Source organism: Sapajus apella, unplaced genomic scaffold, assembly GCF_009761245.1.
Source record: "Sapajus apella isolate SASKATOON/1434 unplaced genomic scaffold, GSC_monkey_1.0 scaffold308, whole genome shotgun sequence".
Classification (NCBI taxonomy): Eukaryota; Metazoa; Chordata; class Mammalia; order Primates; family Cebidae; genus Sapajus; species Sapajus apella.
This window is the reverse complement of record NW_022437248.1, coordinates 105209-126051: the sequence shown is the minus strand read 5'-3', so window position 1 is coordinate 126051 and position 20843 is coordinate 105209. Positions and strand designations below refer to the sequence as shown.

Genomic DNA, 20843 nt, shown 5'->3' with positions numbered 1-20843 from the left:
AGTACTTACATATATTTATGTAAATATATATAAATACATATACTTATATATATAAATATACATATAAGTATACATATGTATTAAGCTTATTTAGGCATAAATACTGATATATAAATACATACATATATTTACATATATAAATACTTATATATGTGTGTATATATAAATGCTTATATTTATATATAAATATATAAAAATATATATATGTACTTTATATATTTACATATATAAATATATATACAAATACTTATATATATAAGTATGCCTAAATAAGCTTAACACAGTAAATAAAGTAAAAATATATTACTTTATTATATAATTATATATATAATTGTTAGCTTATTTTTTAATATATTTATATTAATATATTAGTTATATATATATTTATACCTAAATAAGCTTAACACAGTAAATAAATTAAAAATATGTATATATTATGCCTAAATAAGCTTAACGAAGTATTTATGTATACTTATATATGTAAGTATTTATGCATACTTACATATATATATTTATATATATAAATATATATATACTTACATATATATGTATTTATGGCTAAATACGTTTAACAGAGTAACTAAAGTAAAAATATATTACTTTATTATATAATTATATATATAATTATTAGCTTATTTGCTTTTTATATATTTCATATATTAATATATTACTTATATATATATAAGCATTTATGTCTAAATAAGCTTAACACAGTAAAGTAAAAAATATATTAAATGTATACTTAAAGGTTAATATGGAAGCCAATAATAAATTCAACCTTAAAATAATAATCAACTCATCAAATCTGTAGCCTTGCCTTGGATAATTTTGAAGAGAATGATCACTGAAGAATAATGACGTTGATGTATCATTTATTCATTAATTCATTTCTCAAGCATCTACTAATACAACATGCCAGGCCCACTGTGGGTACCAAGGATTCAATGACAAATAATTTGTAGCCCCTCGCCTACACACGTTTCTTCGTAGCTAGCTGGGAATCATAACATAGTGGGTAACCTGGTAATCACGCAGTGCCTGGAGATGACATGGCAAGGACACATCTTCCCCATGAAAAAAGTGAGGGTTTTTTAGGAGGTAACGTATAAACTGAGACCTAAAGATGAGTACAGCCTAGCAAAGTAAAGATCAGTGAAGAAAATCAAAGAAAGTAACATGGGCAAAATCCTAGATAGGATACCATACGGGATATTTGGAAATCTGAAAACAGTTTCGGTTGGCTGGATGATCTGTAGTGAAGAGGAGTACCGGAAGGAAAAGCAACAAGAGACGAGACAGAAAAAAAAGTAGAATCTAGATTCTAAAAGTCACAGCAAACCATTGTTTAAAAATTAGTTATAGGGAGCCGGGCGCGGTGGCTCAAGCCTGTAATCCCAGCACTTTGGGAGGCCGAGGCGGGTGGATCACGAGGTCAAGAGATCGAGACCATCCTGGTCAACATGATGAAACCCCGTCTCTACTAAAAATACAAAAAATTAGCTGGGCATGGTGGCGCGTGCCTGTAATCCCAGCTACTCAGGAGGCTGAGGCAGGAGGATTGCCTGAACCCAGGAGGCGGAGGTTGCGGTGAGCCGAGATCGCGCCATTGCACTCCAGCCTGGGTAACAAGATCGAAACTCCGTCCCCCCCCCAAAAAAAAAAATTAGTTATAGGCTGAATGCAGTGGCTCAAGCCTGTAATCCTAGCACTCTGGGAGGCTGAGGAGTGTAGATCCTTGAGGGCAGGAGTTTGACAGCAGCCTGGCTAACATGGCAAAACCCTGTCTCTACTAAAAATATATATATATAAATTAAGCAGGCATGGTGGTGCACGCTTGTTATCCCAGCTATTGGGAAACTGAGGCATAAGAATCACTTGAACCCAGGTGAGGGAGGTTGCAGGAGTTGATATCATGCCACTGCCCTCCAGCCTGGGTGACAGTGAGACTCTGTCTCAAAAAAAGATAGTAAAATAAAAATTAGTTATAGAATTACCCTATGCTTTAAAAACCCTGCATGACACTCACATAATAAATAAGATGCCTACATATAAGAATAGTGAGGAAATTCTCCCATCACCTAAAGCATAGTCCAACTCTTGCATATACTCTGTATACATGCATGTATCCAGTTCCAGGAAGCACAACTTAAAAAGAACAACAACTTGGATGTAGTTTAGAAGCTACAGATTTAAGGAAGCACTTGGGGAGACCCTTAGACTCTGCTGATAAAAGTTTCTTAGCTCACTTCAACAGGGATTTACGTTTAAGGCCCTGAACCTTCTGAAGTCTACAATCTTGTTGGGGAGACAAACACAAGCAAATGTACAGAGAACCTGCTAAATATGTACCAAATATCGCTGTTGCTGACGTTCAGTAAATAACTAAATAACACCAACATGTCTCAAATCACTCAGCTCCCTTGTTACCACCAATTTATGAAAAACAAAAAGTACAATATTGAGGCTTGAAATAATGTGTAAGCATTCTCACTGAACGTTTTTTTGTTTTTTTGTTTTTTTTTTTTTGAGAGTTTTGCTCTTGTTGCCCAGACTTGTGTGCAGGGTTGCAATCTGGGCTCATGGCAACCTCTGCCTCCTGGTTTTAAACAATTCTCCTGCCTCACCCTCTCCAGTAGCTGGGATTATAGGTATGCGCCACCACGCCTAGCTAATTTTGTATTTTCAGTAGATATGTGGTTTCACCATGTTGGTCAGGCTGGTCTTGAACTCCTGACCTCAGGTGATCGACCAGCCTCCACCTCCCAAAGTGCTGGGATTACAGGAGTCAGACACCACACCCAGCCTGAATGTGTCCTTACTGCAGAATATAAATGCTTTATTGAAGTTGATTCAAATGCTTGTAACGCATTTTGACATCCCAAAATGGCAGGCAATGTGGGAATACTGAATTTTAGTATTAAATTAAATTACGTGGAGACACAAGAAGCATTTTACCTCTCCACATTAGAAAGGAAATTCAAAAAGTAATTTTATGTAGGAATACAGTCAAGAGATTGTGACTAAAAGAACACAGCAAGAAATCCTAACTCTGGCCCTGCGCGGTGGCTCACGCTTATAATCCCAGCACTTTGGGAGGCCAAGGCGGGTGGATCACAAGGTCAAGAGATCGAGACCATCCTGGTCAACATGGTGAAACCCCCGTCACTACTAAAAATACAAAAATTAGCTGGGCATGGTGACGCACGCCTGTGGTCCCAGCTACTCGGGAGGCTGAGGCAGGAGAATTGCCTGAACCCAGGCGGAGGTTGCAGTGAGCCGAGATCGCACCATTGACCTCCAGCAGGGTAACAAGAGCGAAACTCCGCCCCTCAAAAAAAAAAAAAAAAAAGAGAGACAGAAGAAACCCTAACTCTATCCATGACTAACTCTACAACCCCAAATCCAAAACCCTTCCTTGTTTCTGACGTGTGCTGCATCCCGCGCTGCAGAAGGGTTCAAAGACCCAAGAGGGAACGGTGGGGGATGACAAAAAACGCAAAGACAGACATAGAAAAAAGTGGGTCCAGGCAGTCGGGAAAGTGAAAGTATCAGTTTCTCCGGCCCCGTCCTGCCTCAGAGTGCTTTACTCTATATGTTCACAAAGCACATAGCAGAGGGAGGGTGCGGTTACCCAGAACAGCCTCATGCCTGTAATCCCAGCACTTTGGGAGGCTGAGGTGGGCGGATCACCTGAGGTCAGGAGTTCGAGACCAGCCTGACCAATATGGTGAAACCACATCCTTAAAAAAAAAAAAAAAAAATGCTCATACTTCAGTTAACATACCTCAGCTATAAACTATCTTGCAAGGTCAGTGAAAGCTGGTTATCTATGTCTAGGTGCGACTGCTCTTCTCCGAGACATGCACATTCCCCTGTTAGTTTCGCTTCTCTTGGAGTTTACCCAAAGTTCGCAGTAGCCTTGCTGCTGACCCCGCCACAGGGCGTGGGCTACCCGGCTCTCTTCACTTGTTTCCTTGCCAGTTTCTGCAAAGCAAACAAAACATAATTCGTATGCTGACACCAAAGACTCCTGTGAGGAAGGTAAAAACGGTTGTTGTGCTTTGATGAGGCTGGTTGAAAAGGCCATAGAAATAAATACTTTTTTTTTTCTTTTTTGAGACAGAGTCTCACTCTGTCACCAGGCGCCAGGCCGGAGTGCAGTGGCGCGACCTCACCTCGCTGCAACCTCCACCTCCCGGGTTCAAGCAATTCTCCTGCCTCAGCATCCCGAGTAGCTGGGACTACAGGCACGCGCCACCATGCCCAGCTAATGTTTTGTATTTTTAGTAGAGACGGGGTTTCACCATGTTGACCAGGATGGTCTCCATCTCTTGACCTCGTGATCCACCTGCCTCGGCCTCCCAAAGTGCTGGCTTGAGCCACCCCGCCCGGCAGAAATAAATACTTTTTTGTTAGTTCAATACTAAGTTTATAAGCTATTTTGCAACATTAAATTGTAACTACTGAATATATAGTGTTAATACAGAATTAAATCCCATGCAACCAAGTTAAAAAATACATATTCGGGACTTAGTAAAGTCCTAAGCTCAAGGCAATAATTCGTTTTGGTACACAGCTATCACTTTACAAAAGAGTGAAATTTTTAAGGCAAACATCAATATTGCTTATACACATTTTCCCAAAGACGGAATCCAGAGTGAAGCTTCAGGCCTAAAAAATCTGCACAGTATTTAAAGACTATGCATGGCCAGGCGTGCTGGCTCATGCTTGTAATCAAAGCACTTTGGAGGCAAAGGCGGGCAGATCACCTGTGGTCGGGAGTTCAAGACCAGCCTGACCAACATGGTGAGACCCCGTCTTAAAAATAAATACATAAATAAATAAAGACTATGCATTTGTCAATATTATGTAAGCCAATATAGAGAGTAAATTTTATAAAATTCCTCTGAATCACTTAGCTTTGCTGTACTTTATAATATTTATGTAGCATTTAATGTCCTTAGACCAATATTAAATAAGTTTCCAAGAATCGACACCAATGAGGGCAGGGATCAAGAAGAACTAAATAACTATCAAAGAAAACAGAAGACAGATCTATTGCTACATATGGCTACGTCTTTCGAGGGTGTATTGCTCACTCCTGCCTGCAAATTTAAGTAGGCTGCTATAACCAAATGAAGATTTAACATCTCTTCAGAGTTCCTCCATTTATTTCCTGAACTCAATTTTATATAAATGTAAAATTAGAAGAATTGAAACCTGAACACTTGAGGCAACAATCACACATTTTGAAAAGTAACATTCAAGTGGTCAGAGATACAAGGTTAGCTGGGAACACAAGCTTCACCTCTCCACAGACGCCTCATCACTGGAAACCTACCACACATACTCAGCAGAAAATATGAAAACACGAATAATTCATTCCCAGGTACAGTTTTCCCTCAACTTTATAAAGACTGTCCCTAAAAGGAGCATATGTTTTACTAAGAATGATGTAAGTCAGTTCAGCTATTCATAAACAGGAACGAAAAGATGAAGGTAATAAAAACGTTACAGGCATGAGCTGGGTATAGTGGCTTGCACCTGTAATCCCAACACTTTGGAAGGCCGAGGTGGGAGGATCACTTGAGGCCAGGAGTTTGAGACCAGCCTGGGCAGCACAGTGAGACCCCATCTCTAAAAACTAAAAAAAAAAAAAAAAAATTTAAAAGAATTGAACTAGATTGAACTGTAAGACATATTACTGGGCCAATTTACTGTATAAAGCTGTAGCCAATCATATGTGTGCTGAATAGAGAGTTCAAAGGGAAGCAGCCAAGAAATGGATTTTAAGGTTTAGTTTGTATGAAATGGACCCTCAGGCTGGGCGCGGTGGCTCAAGCCTGTAATCCCAGCACTTTGGGAGGCCGAGGCGGGTGGATCACGAGGTCAAGAGATCGAGACCATCCTGGTCAACACAGTGAAACCCCATCTCTACTAAAAATACAAAAAATTAGCTGGGCATGGTGGCACATGCCTGTAATCCCAGCTACGCAGGAAGCTGAGGCAGGAGAATTGCCTGAACCCAGGAGGCGAAGGTAGCGGTGAGCCGAGATCGCGCCATTGCACTCCAGCCTGGGTAACGAGAGCGAAACTCCGTCCCAAAAAAAAAAAAAAAAAAAAAAAAAAAAAAAAAAAAAAAAAGAAATGGCCCCTCAGTCCTGATAACATTTGAGTGGCATGCATTCATATAGTCCACAAACATTTGAGTAAATTCTTCTCTGGATCAGGCACTGGTGCCAAGGTAGGAAACATAAGCAAATTTCACAAAACAAAGTAAAACTTGTGATTCGACACCTAGTATCTCAGGTTAAAAGTTGTATCACCGTGACCGACAAACTGCAGCCAATATTTCTTGCTAAAGATAAACTTTTTGTCCCAAGAAAAGGAGCTGAATACCACCTGCAGCCTCTGAAACTGCTGCTGTCCTGGCACTAATGAAACTGGTGGGGCTGGAGGAGCGTGGCTCTGGACCACCTGGCCTCGTGGGGCTGCCCAGCTGTTGGGTGATGATTGATGCTATGAACTGATGCTATGGTGGGCCCATGACTGCCGGAGCTCTGTGGCACAACTAAAACCTAGAGTGAACAACATACAGACAGGAAACTTCAAGGCTTGTACATTCTTCCACAAACGTGTCTGGATAACTAACACAAATGTGCAAAGATAATTCACTGGAAACCCAAATTTCTGCTGGGTGTGATGGCTTATACCTGTCTCACCTATGTGGGAAGATCACCTGAACTCAGGAGTTCAAGGCTGCAGTGAGCTATGATCATGCCAGTACACTCCAGCTTGGGCCACAGAGTGAGACTGTGCCTCTAAAAAGAAAAAAGGAGGAAAGACAGCCTGGGCATCATAGTGAGACACCATCTCCACAAAAATAAAAAACTGGCCAGGCGTGGTGACATCCACCTGTGGTCCCACCTACTCTAGATGCTAAAGGAGGAGGATTGCTAGAGTCCCGGAGTTCAAGGCTGCAGTGAGCTATGGTCATGCTACTGCTCTCTGGCCTGGGCGACAAAGTGAGACCCTGTCACAAAAAAAAAAAAAAAAAAAAGAAAGAAAATTAAAAAAACCTCAAACTTTCAACAAATAAATTGGAGAAATAAATTACAGCCCACCAATGTTATAATAGGATTATTTGTAGCTATTAAAAATTACATAGTTGCTGGGTGCGGTGGCTCAAGCCTGTAATCCCAGCACTTTGGGAGGCCGAGGCGGGTGGATCACAAGGTCAAGAGATCGAGACCATCCTGGTCAACATGGTGAAACCCCGTCTCTACTAAAAATACAAAAAATTAGCTGGGCATGGTGGCGCGTGCCTGTAATCCCAGCTGCTGGGGAGGCTGAGGCAGGAGAATTGCCTGAACCCAGGAAGCGGAGGTTGCGGTGAGCCGAGATCGCGCCATTGCACTCCAGTGTGGGTAACAAGAGCGAAACTCCGTCTCAAAAAAAAAAAAAAATTTCATAGTTTAGCTGGACACAGTGGCTCATGCCTATAACCAGCACTTTGGGAGGCCTAGGCAGGCAAATCATTTGAGTCCAGGAGCTCAAGATCAGCCTGGTCAACATGGCGAGACCCCGTCTCTACTAAAAAAAAAACAAAAAAATTAGCTGGACTTGGTGACATGTGAGGCTACTGTGAAGCTGAGGCACGAGAATCACTTGAACCTAGGAGGCGGGGGTTGCCGTGAGCTGAGATCATGCCGTTGCATTCCTGCCTGGATGATAGAGCAAGACTCTGTCTCCAAAAAGAAGAAACAAAAATTATATAGTTTATCTTACACTATCTGTGGTAAAAGGATGAGTATTAAAATTCCAATCCACCAAGGACTACAATTTGTATAAAATCCAAGCAAAATAAATTATTGTCAACATGAAATAAAAATTACATAAACCCATAATTTTCTTTTCTTTTTATTGAGATAGGGTCCCACCCTGTCACCCAGGCTGAAGTGCAGTGGTACAATCATGGCTCACTGCAGCCCTGACCTCCCCAGGTTCTGATGATCCTCCCACCCCGGCCTCCTGAGTAGCTGAGGGTACAGGCACGTACCACCATGCCTGGTTAACTGTCATACTTTTTGTAGAAACAGGGTTTCACCCTGTTGCCCAGGCTGGTCTCGAACTCTTGGGTTCGAGACCACCTGCCTTGGCCTCCTAAAGTGCCGGAATGACAACGATAAGCTACCATGCCCAGCCTGTAACTTTCATTACCGAATTTTACAGATAAAAAATGATAATGTCCTATTACTAGAATAGTTTCTAAACATCCTCAATTTCTATACTATGTCATTACAGACTAGTAACACAGGATAGAGATTCGCCATTTGTAAGCCACACTTTCAATAGCAGTAATATAGATAGATATATTTTAACTTGAAAAAAATGTTCATAATCCACAGGTTGAATGTATTCATGTACTGTATAAAGATTAAACTTTTAAATAATTTTTAAAGCACACTGCACTGGGTGACAGAGCAAAACCCTGTCTCAAAATAAAAGCACATTACAAAGCAGTATAATAAAAAGATTTTAAACTCTAGACAACTGATATATAGTAAAATGTTAGCATTTAATCTTGTGGTTACAGAATTAAAGACAACTTTTACTTTGTTGCTTTTGTTTGTTTTTTGAGACAGTCTCACTCTGTCACCCAGGCTGCAGTGCAGTGGCATGATCTCGGCTCACTGCAACCTGTGCCTCCTGGGTTCAAGTGATTCTTCTGCCTTAGCATACCAAGTAGCTGGGATTACAGGTGCCCGTATAATACCCAGCTAATTCTTGTATTTTTAGTAGAGACAGGGTTTCACAAGGTTGGTCAGGCTGGTCTCAAAATCCTGACCTTAAATGATCCACCAGGCCGGGCACGGTGGCTCACGCCTATAATCCCAGCACTTTGGGAGGCCGAGGCAGGTGGATCACGAGGTCAAGAGATCGAGACCATCCTGGTCAACATGGTGAAACCCCGTCTCTACTAAAAAATACAAAAAATTAGCTGGGCATGGTGGCGCGTGCCTGTAATCCCAGCTGCTCAGGAGGCTGAGGCAGGAGAATTGCCTGAACCCAGGAGGCGGAGGTTGCGGTGAGCCGAGATCGCGCCATTGCACTCCAGCCTGGGTAACAAGAGCGAAACTCTGTCTCGAGATAAAAAAAAAAAAAAAAAAGATCCACCCACCTCGGGCTCCCAAAGTGCTGAGATTACAGATGTGAGCCACTGTGCCTGGCCTACTTTGCTTATTTTGCTTATCTTGATTTGCTAGAAGCATTATATCTAATGGAAAATAATTTTTCCCCCAGACTGTTGGTAGTTTAGCCTCATAAAAAGTCATTTCTTTTTTTTTTTTTATCTCAATCTTTCTCTTATCCTCTTATAAATTTGAGGAAATAAAATCCAAAACCACTTTCCTTCTATATCTATTGCAAGAAATGCTATTAAAAAATTGGCCAGGCGCGGTGGCTCATGCCTGTCATCCCAGCACTTTGGGAGGCTGAGGCAGGTGATCATGAGGTCAAGAGATCGAGACCATCCTGGTCAACATGGTGAAACCCCATCTCTACTAAAAATACAAAAATTAGCTGGGCATGGTGGCGCGCGCCTGTAGTCCCAGCTACTCGGGAGCCTGAGGCAGGAGAATTGCTTGAACCCAAAAGGCAGAGGTTGCGGTGAGCTGAGATTGTGCCATTGCACTCCAGCCTGGGTAACAAGAGCAAAACTCCATCTCCAAAAAAAAAAAAAAAATCAGAGCTTTTTGTCCTTTTTCAGAACTGTTGATCATCACAGAAGACAACAATCAGGCCAAATGCCTGAATGCCCCATCTCCAAAATCAGACTAAACAACATGAAACTTTCTTCCTCTAAGCAATGTTAAGTTTTATGCCGCAATTTAAAAAATACAACCTTTTTCAAATCCTCACGTTTATAAAAGTTATCCCAGTGGGAGATGAAGAAATAAGGGAGAGGGAGAAACCAAGCGACGATGCATAAATCCACGGAAACAATGCAAGACATATTAAAAGAAACTAGGCAATTCTAAAAGCTCTAATGTACCTCAAGATGGGCTATTACTCTGAGCTTCTATATTCCAGCATGTATGTTTTTTACAGGGTTTACAAGCTTTTACAAGACTAACCTGGGAGTTTATAAACATGTAAGACGGTTAGGTTTTTTTCCTTTTCTTTTTTTTTTTTTTTAACAACAGATCACCAATATTGTGTCCCAAAGGATGGTTAGTTTTCTTGTTTTTTTTTTTTTTTTTTGAGACAGAGTTTCGCTCTTGTTACCCAGGCTGGAGTGCAATGGCGCAACCTCGGCTCACAGCAACCTCCGCCTCCTGGGTTCAGGCAACTCTCCTGCCTCAGCCTCCTCAGTAGCTGGGATTACAGGCACGCGCCACCATGCCCAGCTAATTTTTTGTATTTTTAGTAGAGACGGGGTTTCACCATGTTGACCAGGATGGTCTCGATCTCTTGACCTCGTGATCCACCCGCCTCGGCCTCCCAAAGTGCTGGGATTATAGGCGTGAGCCACCGCGCCCGGCCAGGATGGTTAGTTTTATAAAAGCACATCATAGCTTCCATTCGGAAGAAATGTAACTATCCCAAATGTAGGAAATAGTCATTAATCTGTTTGGATAATGACAGTACTCACCCAAGGAAAACAAGCAACTTTTTTTTCTTCCAAGTTGTTAAAGATGGCATCTGTTGGCAGTCTTCTGACTGCTGCCCCAGCCCCACAGGAAGGCATCAGACTGCTTCAAAGGGACTCCTGAGGAATAGTAACGCCTAAGAAATCACCATTTCCTACTTCAGCTGTGTATCCTCTTTGTATTTTTATACTAAATTCCTAGAAATGGAATTGCCAGGTCAAAAAGGAACAAAGGAATCTGACATGAACTGCCAAATCGCTCTAAAAAAAGATTACCTCAGTTTATATTCCCAGTATCAGCCATACCCTATTTTTTATTTTTTTTTTTTTTGAGACGGAGTCTTGCTCTGTCGCCAGGCTGGAGTGCAGTGGCGCAATCTTGGATCACTGCAACCTCCGCCTCCTGGGTTCAAGCGATTCTTCTGCCTCAGCCTCCTGAGTAGCTTGGACCACAGGTGTGTGCCACCACACCTGGCTATTTTTTTTTTTTTTTTTTGAGACGGAGTTTCGCTCTTGTTACCCAGGCTGGAGTGCAATGGCGTGATCTCGGCTCACCGCAACCTCTGCCTCCTGGGTTAAGGCAATTCTCCTGCCTCAGCCTCCTGAGTAGCTGGGATTACAGGCACGTGCCACCATGCCCAGCTAATTTTTTGTAGTTTTAGTAGAGACGGGATTTCACTGTGTTGACCAGGATGGTCTCGATCTCTTGACCTCGTGATCCACCCGCCTCGGCCTCCCAAAGTGCTGGGATTACAGGCGTGAGCCACCGCGCCCGGCTTTTTTTGTATTTTTAGTAGAGATGGGGTTTCACCATGTTTGCCAGGATGGTCTTGATTTCTTGACCTCGTGAGTCACCCGTCTTGGCCTCCCAAAGTGCTGGGATTACAAGCGTGAGCCACCACACCTGGCCCAGCCATACCTTTTTAAGGTAACTAACCAGCTACATGTTGACGTAGAAAGATATCCACTATATATTAAATGAAAAAGGTAAACAGTAGAACAGTATGTACTGTTGTTCAACAGTATGATCCAAACTGTACAAAAAGGAAAGTGAAAAGGCCAGGCGCGGTGGCTCATGCCTGCAATCCCAGCACTTGGAGAGGCCAAGGCAAGCAGATCACTTGAGTCCAGGAGTTTAAGAACAGCCTGGGCAACATGGTGAAACTCCGCCTCTACAAAAAAAAAGAAAACAAAAATCAGCCGGATGTGGTGGCGTGCACCTGCAGTCCCAACTACTTGAGAGACTGAGGTGGGAGGATTGCTTAAGCCCAAGGGTTACAGGTTGCAGTGAGCCCAGATCATGCCACAGCATTCCAGCCTGGGAGAGAGTGTAACTGTCTCACACACACAAAAAACGGAAAATAAAAAGTGAATTTTGATAGCTAGATAGGTTGATATAGATCTGTCTGTATATATACACAAAACTGGATACTCAAGAAATTCACCAGTGGGAGAAAATCTGAGGAGCGAGAGAGAACAAGTCATTTTATTTCCATTTATTTTTATTGACTGATTGATGGATTCATTGATTGATGGAGACAGAGTCTCACTCTGTTGCCCAGGCTGGAGTGCGGTGGTGTGATCTCAGCTCATCAAAACCTCCGCCCTCCGGGTTCAAGTGATTCTCATGCCTCAGTCTCCTGAGCAGCTGGGATTATAGCCGCGCGTCACCACACCCAGCTAATTTTTGTATTTTTAGTAGGGACGGGGTTTCACCATGTTGATCAGGCTGGTCTCAAATTCCTGACCTCGTGATCCACCCACCTTGGCTTCCCAAAATGCTGGAATTACAGGTGTGAGCCACCGTGCCCAGCCTATTTCCTTTTTTTTTTTTTTTTTAAAAAAAAAAAAAAAAAAAACAAAAACAAAAACAAAACAGAACAAAGTGTGGCTGGGTACAGGCCTCATGCCTGTAATCCCAGCACTCTGGGAAGCTGAGGTGGGCAGATCACTTGAAATCAGGAGTTCAAGACCAGCCTGGCTAACCTGGTAAAACCCCGTCTCTACTAAAAATACAAAAATTAGCCAGGCATAGTGGTGTGCACTTGCAATCCCAGCTACTCGAGAGGCTGAGGCATGAGAATCACTTGAACCCAGGAAGCAGAGGTTGCAGTGAGCTGAGATCATGCCGCCGCATTCCAGCCTGGGCAACAGAGTGAGACTCCATCTCAGAAAAAGAAAAGAAAATAAGGCCAGGTGCAGTGGCTCACGCCTGTTTTCTCAGCACTTTGGAAGGCCGAGGCAGGCGGATTACCTGAGGTCAGGAGTTCGAGACCAGCCTGGCCAGCATAGTGAAACCCTATCTCTACTAAAAATACAAAAATTAGCTGGGTGTGGTGGTACATGCCTGTAATCCCAGCTACTTGAGAGGCTGAGGCAGGTGAACCGCTTCAACCCAGCAGGTGGAGGCTGTAGTGAGCCAAGATCGTGTTATTGCAGTCCAACCTGGGCAACAGACCAAGACTCTGTCTCAAATAAAAACAGGCCAGGTGCGGTGGCTCACGCCGTAATCCCAGTACTTTGGGAGGCCGAGACAGGTGGATCACCTGAGGTCAGGAGACCGAGACCAGTCTGGCCAACACGGCGAAACCCCGTCTCTACTAAAAATACAAAAAATTAGCTGGGTGTAGCAGCGGGCACCTTTAATTCTAGCTATTTGGGAAGCTGAGGCAGGAGAATCGCTTTAAGCCAGGAGGCGGACATTACAGTGAGCTGAGATTGCACCACTGCATTCCAGTCTGGGCCGTAAGAGTGAAAGTTTGTCTCAAAAAAACAAAAATAGAAAAAAACCAAACTGATGTACGACTTTCATCATAAAAAAGGGCAAAAACCAAATTCCTTCACTTCTACAAAATATAACAGATGATCAGTGTTGGTCAGGACATAGAACAGGAATATACAATGCTTGAGGGAATATAAATTGGTATACCTTCTTTTTTTTTTTTTTTTTTTGAGATGCAGTTTCGCTCTTGTTGCCCAGGCTGGAGTGCAATGGCGCGATCTCAGCTTGCCGCAACTTCCGCCTCCTGGGTTCAGGCAACTCTCCTGCCTCAGCCTCCTGAGGATTACAGGCATGTGCCACCATGCCCAGCTGATTTTTTGTATTTTTAGTAGAGACGGGGTTTCACCATGTTGACCAGGATGGTCTCGATCTCTTGACCTTGTGATCCACCCGCCTCGGCCTCCCAAAGTGCTGGGATTACAGGCATGAGCCACCGCGCCTGGCCAAATTGGTATACCTTCTAAACACAATGGCTGGCCTTTGAATAACATGGGTTTTTGTTTTTTTTTAAGGAGCGGGGGTCTCGCACTGTTGTCCAGTCTGAAGTACAGTGGCTTGATCATAGCTCACTGCAGCCTTGACTTCCTGGGCTTGAGCAATCCTCTTATCTCTGTCTCCCGGGTAGCTAGGACTACAGACACACACCACTATGCCCGGCTTATTTTTAATTCATTTTTTCAAATTAATTAATTATTTCTTTTTGGACAAGTTTGCACTCTGTCACCCATGCTGGTACGCAGTGGCATATTCACTGCAACCTCTACCTCCCAGGCTCAAATGATCCTCCCACCTCAATCTCCCAAGTAGCTGAACACAAGTGTGCACCACGACGCCCTGCTAATCTTTGTTTATTTCTAGGAGACACAGGATTTCACCATATTGGCCAGGCTGGTCTTAAACTCCTGACCTGTGATTCACCCTTCTTGGCCTCCCAAAGTGCTAGGATTACATGCATAAGCCACCATGCCCAGCCTTGATTTTTAATTTTTTTTTTTAATAGAGACAAGGTCTTGTGATAATGCCCAAGCTGGTCTCAAACTCCTGGCCTCAAATGATCCCCTCACTTCAGCTCTCAAAGTGCCACAATTACAGATGTACCTTAACAAGGACTCCAGTTTAGTACTCAGACTAAAATGGAAAGCCACAAGATGGTTTTAAGCAGAGAAATGACAATGGTATGACTTAGGTTTCAAAAGAATCACTTGGATTCCTGTGTTGAGAACATTGAAGAGCCACAGTAACAAAGCAGGGAGCCTGACTGCAGCCTCAAACTCTTGGGCTCATGCAGTCCTCCCATACCCCAGCCTCCCTAGTACCTAGGACTACAGGTGGGCACCACCATGCTTGGCTAATCTTTATGATTTTTGTAGAGATGAGTTCTTGCTATATTGCCCAGGCTGGTCCTAAATTCTTGGCCCCAACTTATCCTCCCACCTCAGCTTCCCAAAGAGCTGGGACAAGTCTGACCCACTGCATGCAGCCCATGTATAACTTTTCAGTCCCTCAAAACTTAAATGTAAATAGCCTATCGTTGTCCAGAAGCTTTACCGATAACACATATCGTTGATTAGTATGTATTTTGTGCATTTGTGGCTGCAGTGAGCCATGATCGCACTACTGAACCCCAGCAGGGGCCATAAAGCAAGACCCTATCTCCTTAAAAAAGTAAAGTTATACATGTGGTTTTGACTGCATGGAGGGAGGGTCAGTGTATCAACCCTCACACTGTCCAAAAGTTAGCTGTATTTCTCTATAATGATGTTTAATACAACTGCTTATTTTTTTTTAAATAAACAGCAAAACTGTCTTAATAAGTGTGTTGATTTAAATTCTGGCACAAGGTTCTTATTTTGTCATGAATTACCACTGAGTGAACTAAGACAACAACAGAACATTCACAACAGCACCTTTGTAAAAGCAAAAACCTGGAGATGGCCCAATAATCCAACAGTAGAATTGACAAATAAAGCGAATATATGCATATAATTCATACCAGAGTGAAAATGGTGCAGTTACAGCTATCCATATAAATATGGAGTTTTTTTTAAAAGTGAGCCAAAGAAGAAAATGTTTCCATTTATATAAAAATTCAAAAATACCAAAACTAAACAATTACTTTTTTTTTCTTTTTCTTTCTTTTTTTTTTTTTTTTAAGACAGGGTTTCATCATGTTGGTCAGGCTGGTCTTGAACTCCCAACCTCAGGTGATCCAACCACCTTGGCCTCCAAACTGCTTGGATTACAGGCGTGAGCGACCAGGCCTGGCCGACAATTATGTTAAGAGTTTTTTTGGTGCCGGGCGCAGTGGCTCACGCCTGTAATCCCAGCACTTTGGGAGGCCGAGGCGGGTGGATCACGAGGTCAAGAGATCGAGACCATCTTGGTCAACACGGTGAAACCCCGTCTCTACTAAAAATACAAAAATTAGCTGGGCATGGTGGCGCATGCCTGTAATCCCAGCTACTCAGGAGGCCGAGGCAGGAGAATTGCCTAAACCCAGGAGGTGGAGGCTGCGGTGAGCCGAGATCGCGCCATTGCACTCCAGCCTGGGTAACACAGCGAAACTCCGTCTCAAAAAAAAAAAAAAAAAAAAAAGAAAAAAAGTTTTTTTGTTTGTTTGTTTTTTTAAGTCAATAAAGTCAAGGGAATGATAAACACAATGTTTAGATGAGTGGCTACCTCTGAAGGGAGGGAAAAGAAGGGATCCGAGAGGGATAAAAAGGGAACTTCAAAGGCCACTATGACATTCTTTTTTCAAAAACCTGTATGGTGAGGACACGTTATTTTTTTTTTTTTTTACCTTTTACATACTCCACAATTTTTAAATACCTGAGTATTACAAAATGTTTTCTAATTGCCCAAAATCACTATTCCTCCTCCCTCACTCTAGTTCCTTGGTTTTATAGGGCTGAGGGCTCCACAGGGTTGTGGGGTGTCCCTTATGCTGTGCTGATGTGCAATATCTGAGAAATAAAGAGACAGGACACAGAAGTACAAGGAAAATGCAGGTGGGCTCAGCAGGGCCACGCCACCCAAAAGTGGAGTCAGGTGAGGACCTGAATGTCCAAAAGCGTCAGTATTTATTGGGTTTAGGTTAGGGGGCAGGGTAGTGAGTGAAGCCACCTTTAAGAATAGTGATAGGATCGTGAGCCTTAAAACAAAGGGTCCATCCCCATTAGGTCACCTAGGCCAGGAGGTGGACAATGCACAGCAAGGGGTCCATTCCCATTAGGTCACTGAGGTAAGGAAGTGGGTCGTGTGCAGTAAGGGGTCCACCCCTATTAGGTCACTGAGGCATGGAGATGGGCCATGCTCAGTGAAGAGGGTGCAGTGTGCAATACCTCTATCTATGGGCAAGCTACTTCTAAGATTTATGGGAGAATGCTAAGTCCACAGCAGTGACAGAGCTGTCAGGGTTACCACCACCTGCTGGCAGCTTCCAATGAGCTCTATGGGAAGATGCTTTTCGAGCAGCACAGTAATAAGAGCTGATAAAGTTCACAGTCACCAAGGTGGATTGCCGGTCTGAGGGCAGCCTTCCACAAGAACTGGAGCAGGGTCCTACAGCTCCTGTATCAGAAGGAGTGGCTCTCGCCCCAAGCCTGCCATACAGCGGGTATCTTTACGATACTGAACGCTGCCGCCTGCGCCATGGATTCTTGTCCTGGTATAACTGTTTTCCCTTAAATCATGCTGTGTCTGCTCCAGACATTTGTCCGACTATAAACTGCTTATTCCTTAATTCATGCTCTGTACCGTGTCTACTCTAGGCATTCCTCTGATTATGAACGAAGATATAGTTGTGTGTGTGTGTGTGTGTGTGTGTGTGTATACATACATATAAAACTATATCTTATAACTATATCATATACTTATAAGATAAAGTTATATACATAAAACTATATTCCCATATATATGATATATAGTTATACATATATCTTATAACTATACATCCATATATATGGAAATAACTGAGTGGTAAGATATTCTTTAGGCACTCATTCTACGAACTAATATATGATTATATATAGAGGATTATATAAAGGGAAATAACTGAGTAGTAACACTATAAACTGAGATATTCTTCAAGAGCTCATTCTATAAACTAATGTATGATTATATAAAGAATTATATAAAAGGAAATAACTGAGTAGTAATACTATAAACTGAGATATTCTTCAGATCTTAACTGTGCCAGGATTCTGCTTAGCTCTCCTTCCTCGGTGCCTATACGGGGAGTTACTCTCAGGTTGGCTCCGGCTTACCTGGTAGCTGGGTGTTACAGTGCTGAATTCCCGGGGCTGGCTGCATGGTCTGTGCCACTGCTTCATACACAGGAGGGGTGGGGGCAAGCACCCGGTGCCGGTGAGGAAAAGCCTCTGTGCTGCCAGGGATTTGACGCTGCTGGGCTGCATACACCAGTGACTCCTGGTCATCCAAACACCGCTTCATTCTGCACTCAAGCAAATACCAAAAGTGATAGCATGCAAGTCAATTCTCACTCCAGTATGACGGATGCAACTTAGGACCAGTCACCCACATTTAGTAGAAGCTTGACTCCCAGAACTGATAACACCAAGCTAGAAACGCACAGGCACTGATGAGCGCAGCACAGATGCAGGTCCTAAGCGGTCTAATTCTGAGTAGTATTTTGGATATAGAGCAAGTAAGATTTGCTGATGGATGGCATATGAAAAAGACGGTAAAGAGTCAACAACGCCTCAGCTATCCAAGATGAGACACTGAGTGGAGACCTTGAGTGGCCCATGAGACATATTAGTCTACAGTAGAGGGACAGATTCCAGTTACAGTCATCAGTGTTGCTTGGATTTTAGAAAGGTAATATGGTACATATAGTGTATCATCTTTCTCTCCCAGCTAAGGCTGAGGCAGCTCCCCATAATCAAGCAGTCACGCGGGACAGCCTGGGTCGGGTTGCCCCCCCCCAAAATTAGTTGCAGAGATAGATTTACCAAAAAACAAACAAAACCTCTTCATTTCAGAACTGCAAATAAGGGATGTGGACCTGCATATCCTCCAATAGCCTGCATGTCAGCAAGCTAGCCCTGGAGGACACAAGAGGACTCATGAAGGGTCCACTGTCATGCTGGGAAATAGGGGTAACATGCAAGCACACAAGACAGAGAGAGGGTAGGGAAAGCAAAAGCAAAAGGAGGGGCAAATAAGAAATGTATCAGTTAAGGCCGGGCGCGGAGGCTCACGTCTGTAATCCCAGCACTTTGGGAGGCCGAGGCGGGTGGATCACGAGGTCAAGAGATCGAGACCATCCTGGTCAACACGGTGAAACCCCGTCTCTACTAAAACTACAAAAAATTAGCTGGGCATGGTGGTGCGCGCCTGTAATCCCAGCTACTCAGGAGGCTGAGGCAGGAGAATTGCCTGAACCCAGGAGACGGAGGTTGCGGTGAGCCGAGATCGCGCCATTGCACTCCAGCCTGGGTAACAAGAGCGAAACTCTGTCTCAAAAAAAAAAAAAAAAAAAAAAAGAAATATATCAGTTAGAAATTGCCACCAATGACTGGGCATGGTAGCTCACATCTGTAATCCTACCACTTTGGGAGGCCAAAGTGGTAAATATCTCTTGAGCCCAGAAGTTTGAGACCAGCCTGGGCAACATAGGACTTCATCTCTACAAATACGTTAAAAAAATTTGCCAGGTGCATGGTGGCACACACCTGTAGTCCCAGCTACTTGAAAGGCTAAGGTAGAAAGATTGCTTAAGCTCAGGTCGACACTGCAGCGAGCTGTGATCACACCACTGCACTTCAGCCTGGGCAACAGATCAAGACTCTGTCCTGAAAGAAAAAAAAAAAAAGGAAATTCTAACACATGCTACAACATGGATGAAAGAAGCCGGGCACACTGGCTCATGCCTGTGATCCCAGCACTTTGGGAGGCTAAGGCGGGTAGATCACAAGGTCAAGAGATGGAGACCATCCTGGCCAGCAAGGTGAAACCCCGTCTCTACTAAAAATACAAAAATTAACTGGGTGTGGTGGCGCGTGCCCGTAGTCCCAGCTACTCATGAGCCTGAGGCAGGAGAATCGCTTGAACCTGGAAGGCAGAGGCTGCAGTGGGCCGAGATCACACAACTACACCGCAGCCTGGTGACAGAATGAGACACCATCAAAATAAAAAAACAAAAAACAGTCGCTCCTTCCTATAGTCCTAGTATTTTGGGAGGCTGAGGCAGGTGGATCACCTGAGCCCAGGAGTTTGAGACCAGCCCGGCCAACATGGTGAAACCCCATCTCTACAAAAATACGAAAGCCGAGGGCGGCGGCGTGCATCTCTAGTCCCTGCTATTCAAGAGGCTGAGGCAGGAGAATTGCTTGAACCCGGGAGGTGGAGGTTGCAGTGAGCTAAGATCGCGCCACTGCACTGCAACCTGGGCGACAGAGCGAGACTCTGTCTCAAAAAAAAAAAAAAATCTGTGCTTAACACAGCACCTGTGACACGGTAAGTGCTCAATAAATACAAGCTTTTATTATTCACTCTCCTCCTCCCTCGCGGAGAGCCACCCCGCCCCGCCTCCCACCCGCCTCTCACAGCCGCACACCTCCTGCCGTCTGCTCTGCGGGGAGCCAAGGATGTCAGCCCCCCACCCCTCACCCCATACACACCCTAGAGTGCGCGTTTCCCGCCGCCAGGCTCCCGCCCGACCCCGGCCCGCGTGCTCTCACCGCAAAGCTGCTTCGGCGGCTCGTCACTCCGCGTCCCTCCCGCGTGAGCCGCGAGCTCAGCACGGAGGCAGCCAGAATGGCTGGGGGCACAGGCCTGCTGAAGCGGACTGGCAGCTGCCTCTCCGCTAACGAAGCGGTCACAGGCCCCGGTGCCCAGACTAGGAAGGAGGGAGGGAGGGAAGATGCAGAAACCCTGAATCACCTTTACCACCGCCGCCTCTCCGTTACCGGGGAAAAGCCGCCCCGCCCCGCAGAGGAAAAACTCAAGCTTCGTTCCAACACTGGACGCAATACCCATCCATCAAAGACTCAGCCAATCACCGAGCCTGCCTGCTGACTTCCCGCCCCACCCCTTGCTCACCTTCTCCAGCCCCTATAGGCGGGGAGCTTCCCTAACTCAACCCCGCCAATGAAGAAGGACGGCTGGAGCCCACCCCCGGCCTTGGGGTGGGCGGGGAAGCAGGACGCTCCCTGTGTGCAGAGGGGCTTTGGAAGCCGGCAGCTCCATGTGTGCAAGGGGCTTTGGAAGCCGGCACCTCCATGTGTGCAAGGGGGTTTTAGAGCAGGCAGCTCCATGTGTGCAAGGGGCTTTGGAAGCCGGCACCTCCATGTGTGGAAGGGGGTTTTAGAAGCAGGCAGCTCCATGTATGCAGGGGGTTTTTGGAAGCAGGCAGCTCCATGTGTGCAAGGGGACTTTGGAAGCGGC

General features: G+C 44.3%; 1 protein-coding gene across 2 annotated transcripts in view; it reads right to left on the bottom strand.

The window, feature by feature from the left end:
- Positions 1-20379, bottom strand: part of LOC116545612 (paired amphipathic helix protein Sin3a-like) — a 45872-nt gene extending 25493 nt beyond the window's left edge. Inside the window, exons 1-2 of one of the 2 annotated variants that reach the window (XM_032272141.1) lie at positions 20138-20379; positions 17699-17886 (exon numbers count right to left, since the gene is read on the bottom strand). In XM_032272141.1, coding sequence (XP_032128032.1) covers positions 17699-17869 — 171 coding nt within the window. In that variant the 5' untranslated portion in view covers positions 17870-17886; positions 20138-20379. Of the gene's footprint in view, positions 1-17698; positions 17887-20077 lie in introns of both variants that reach the window. The other variant, XM_032272142.1, reaches the window with a different exon arrangement.
- Positions 20380-20843: the final 464 nt, after the last annotated feature.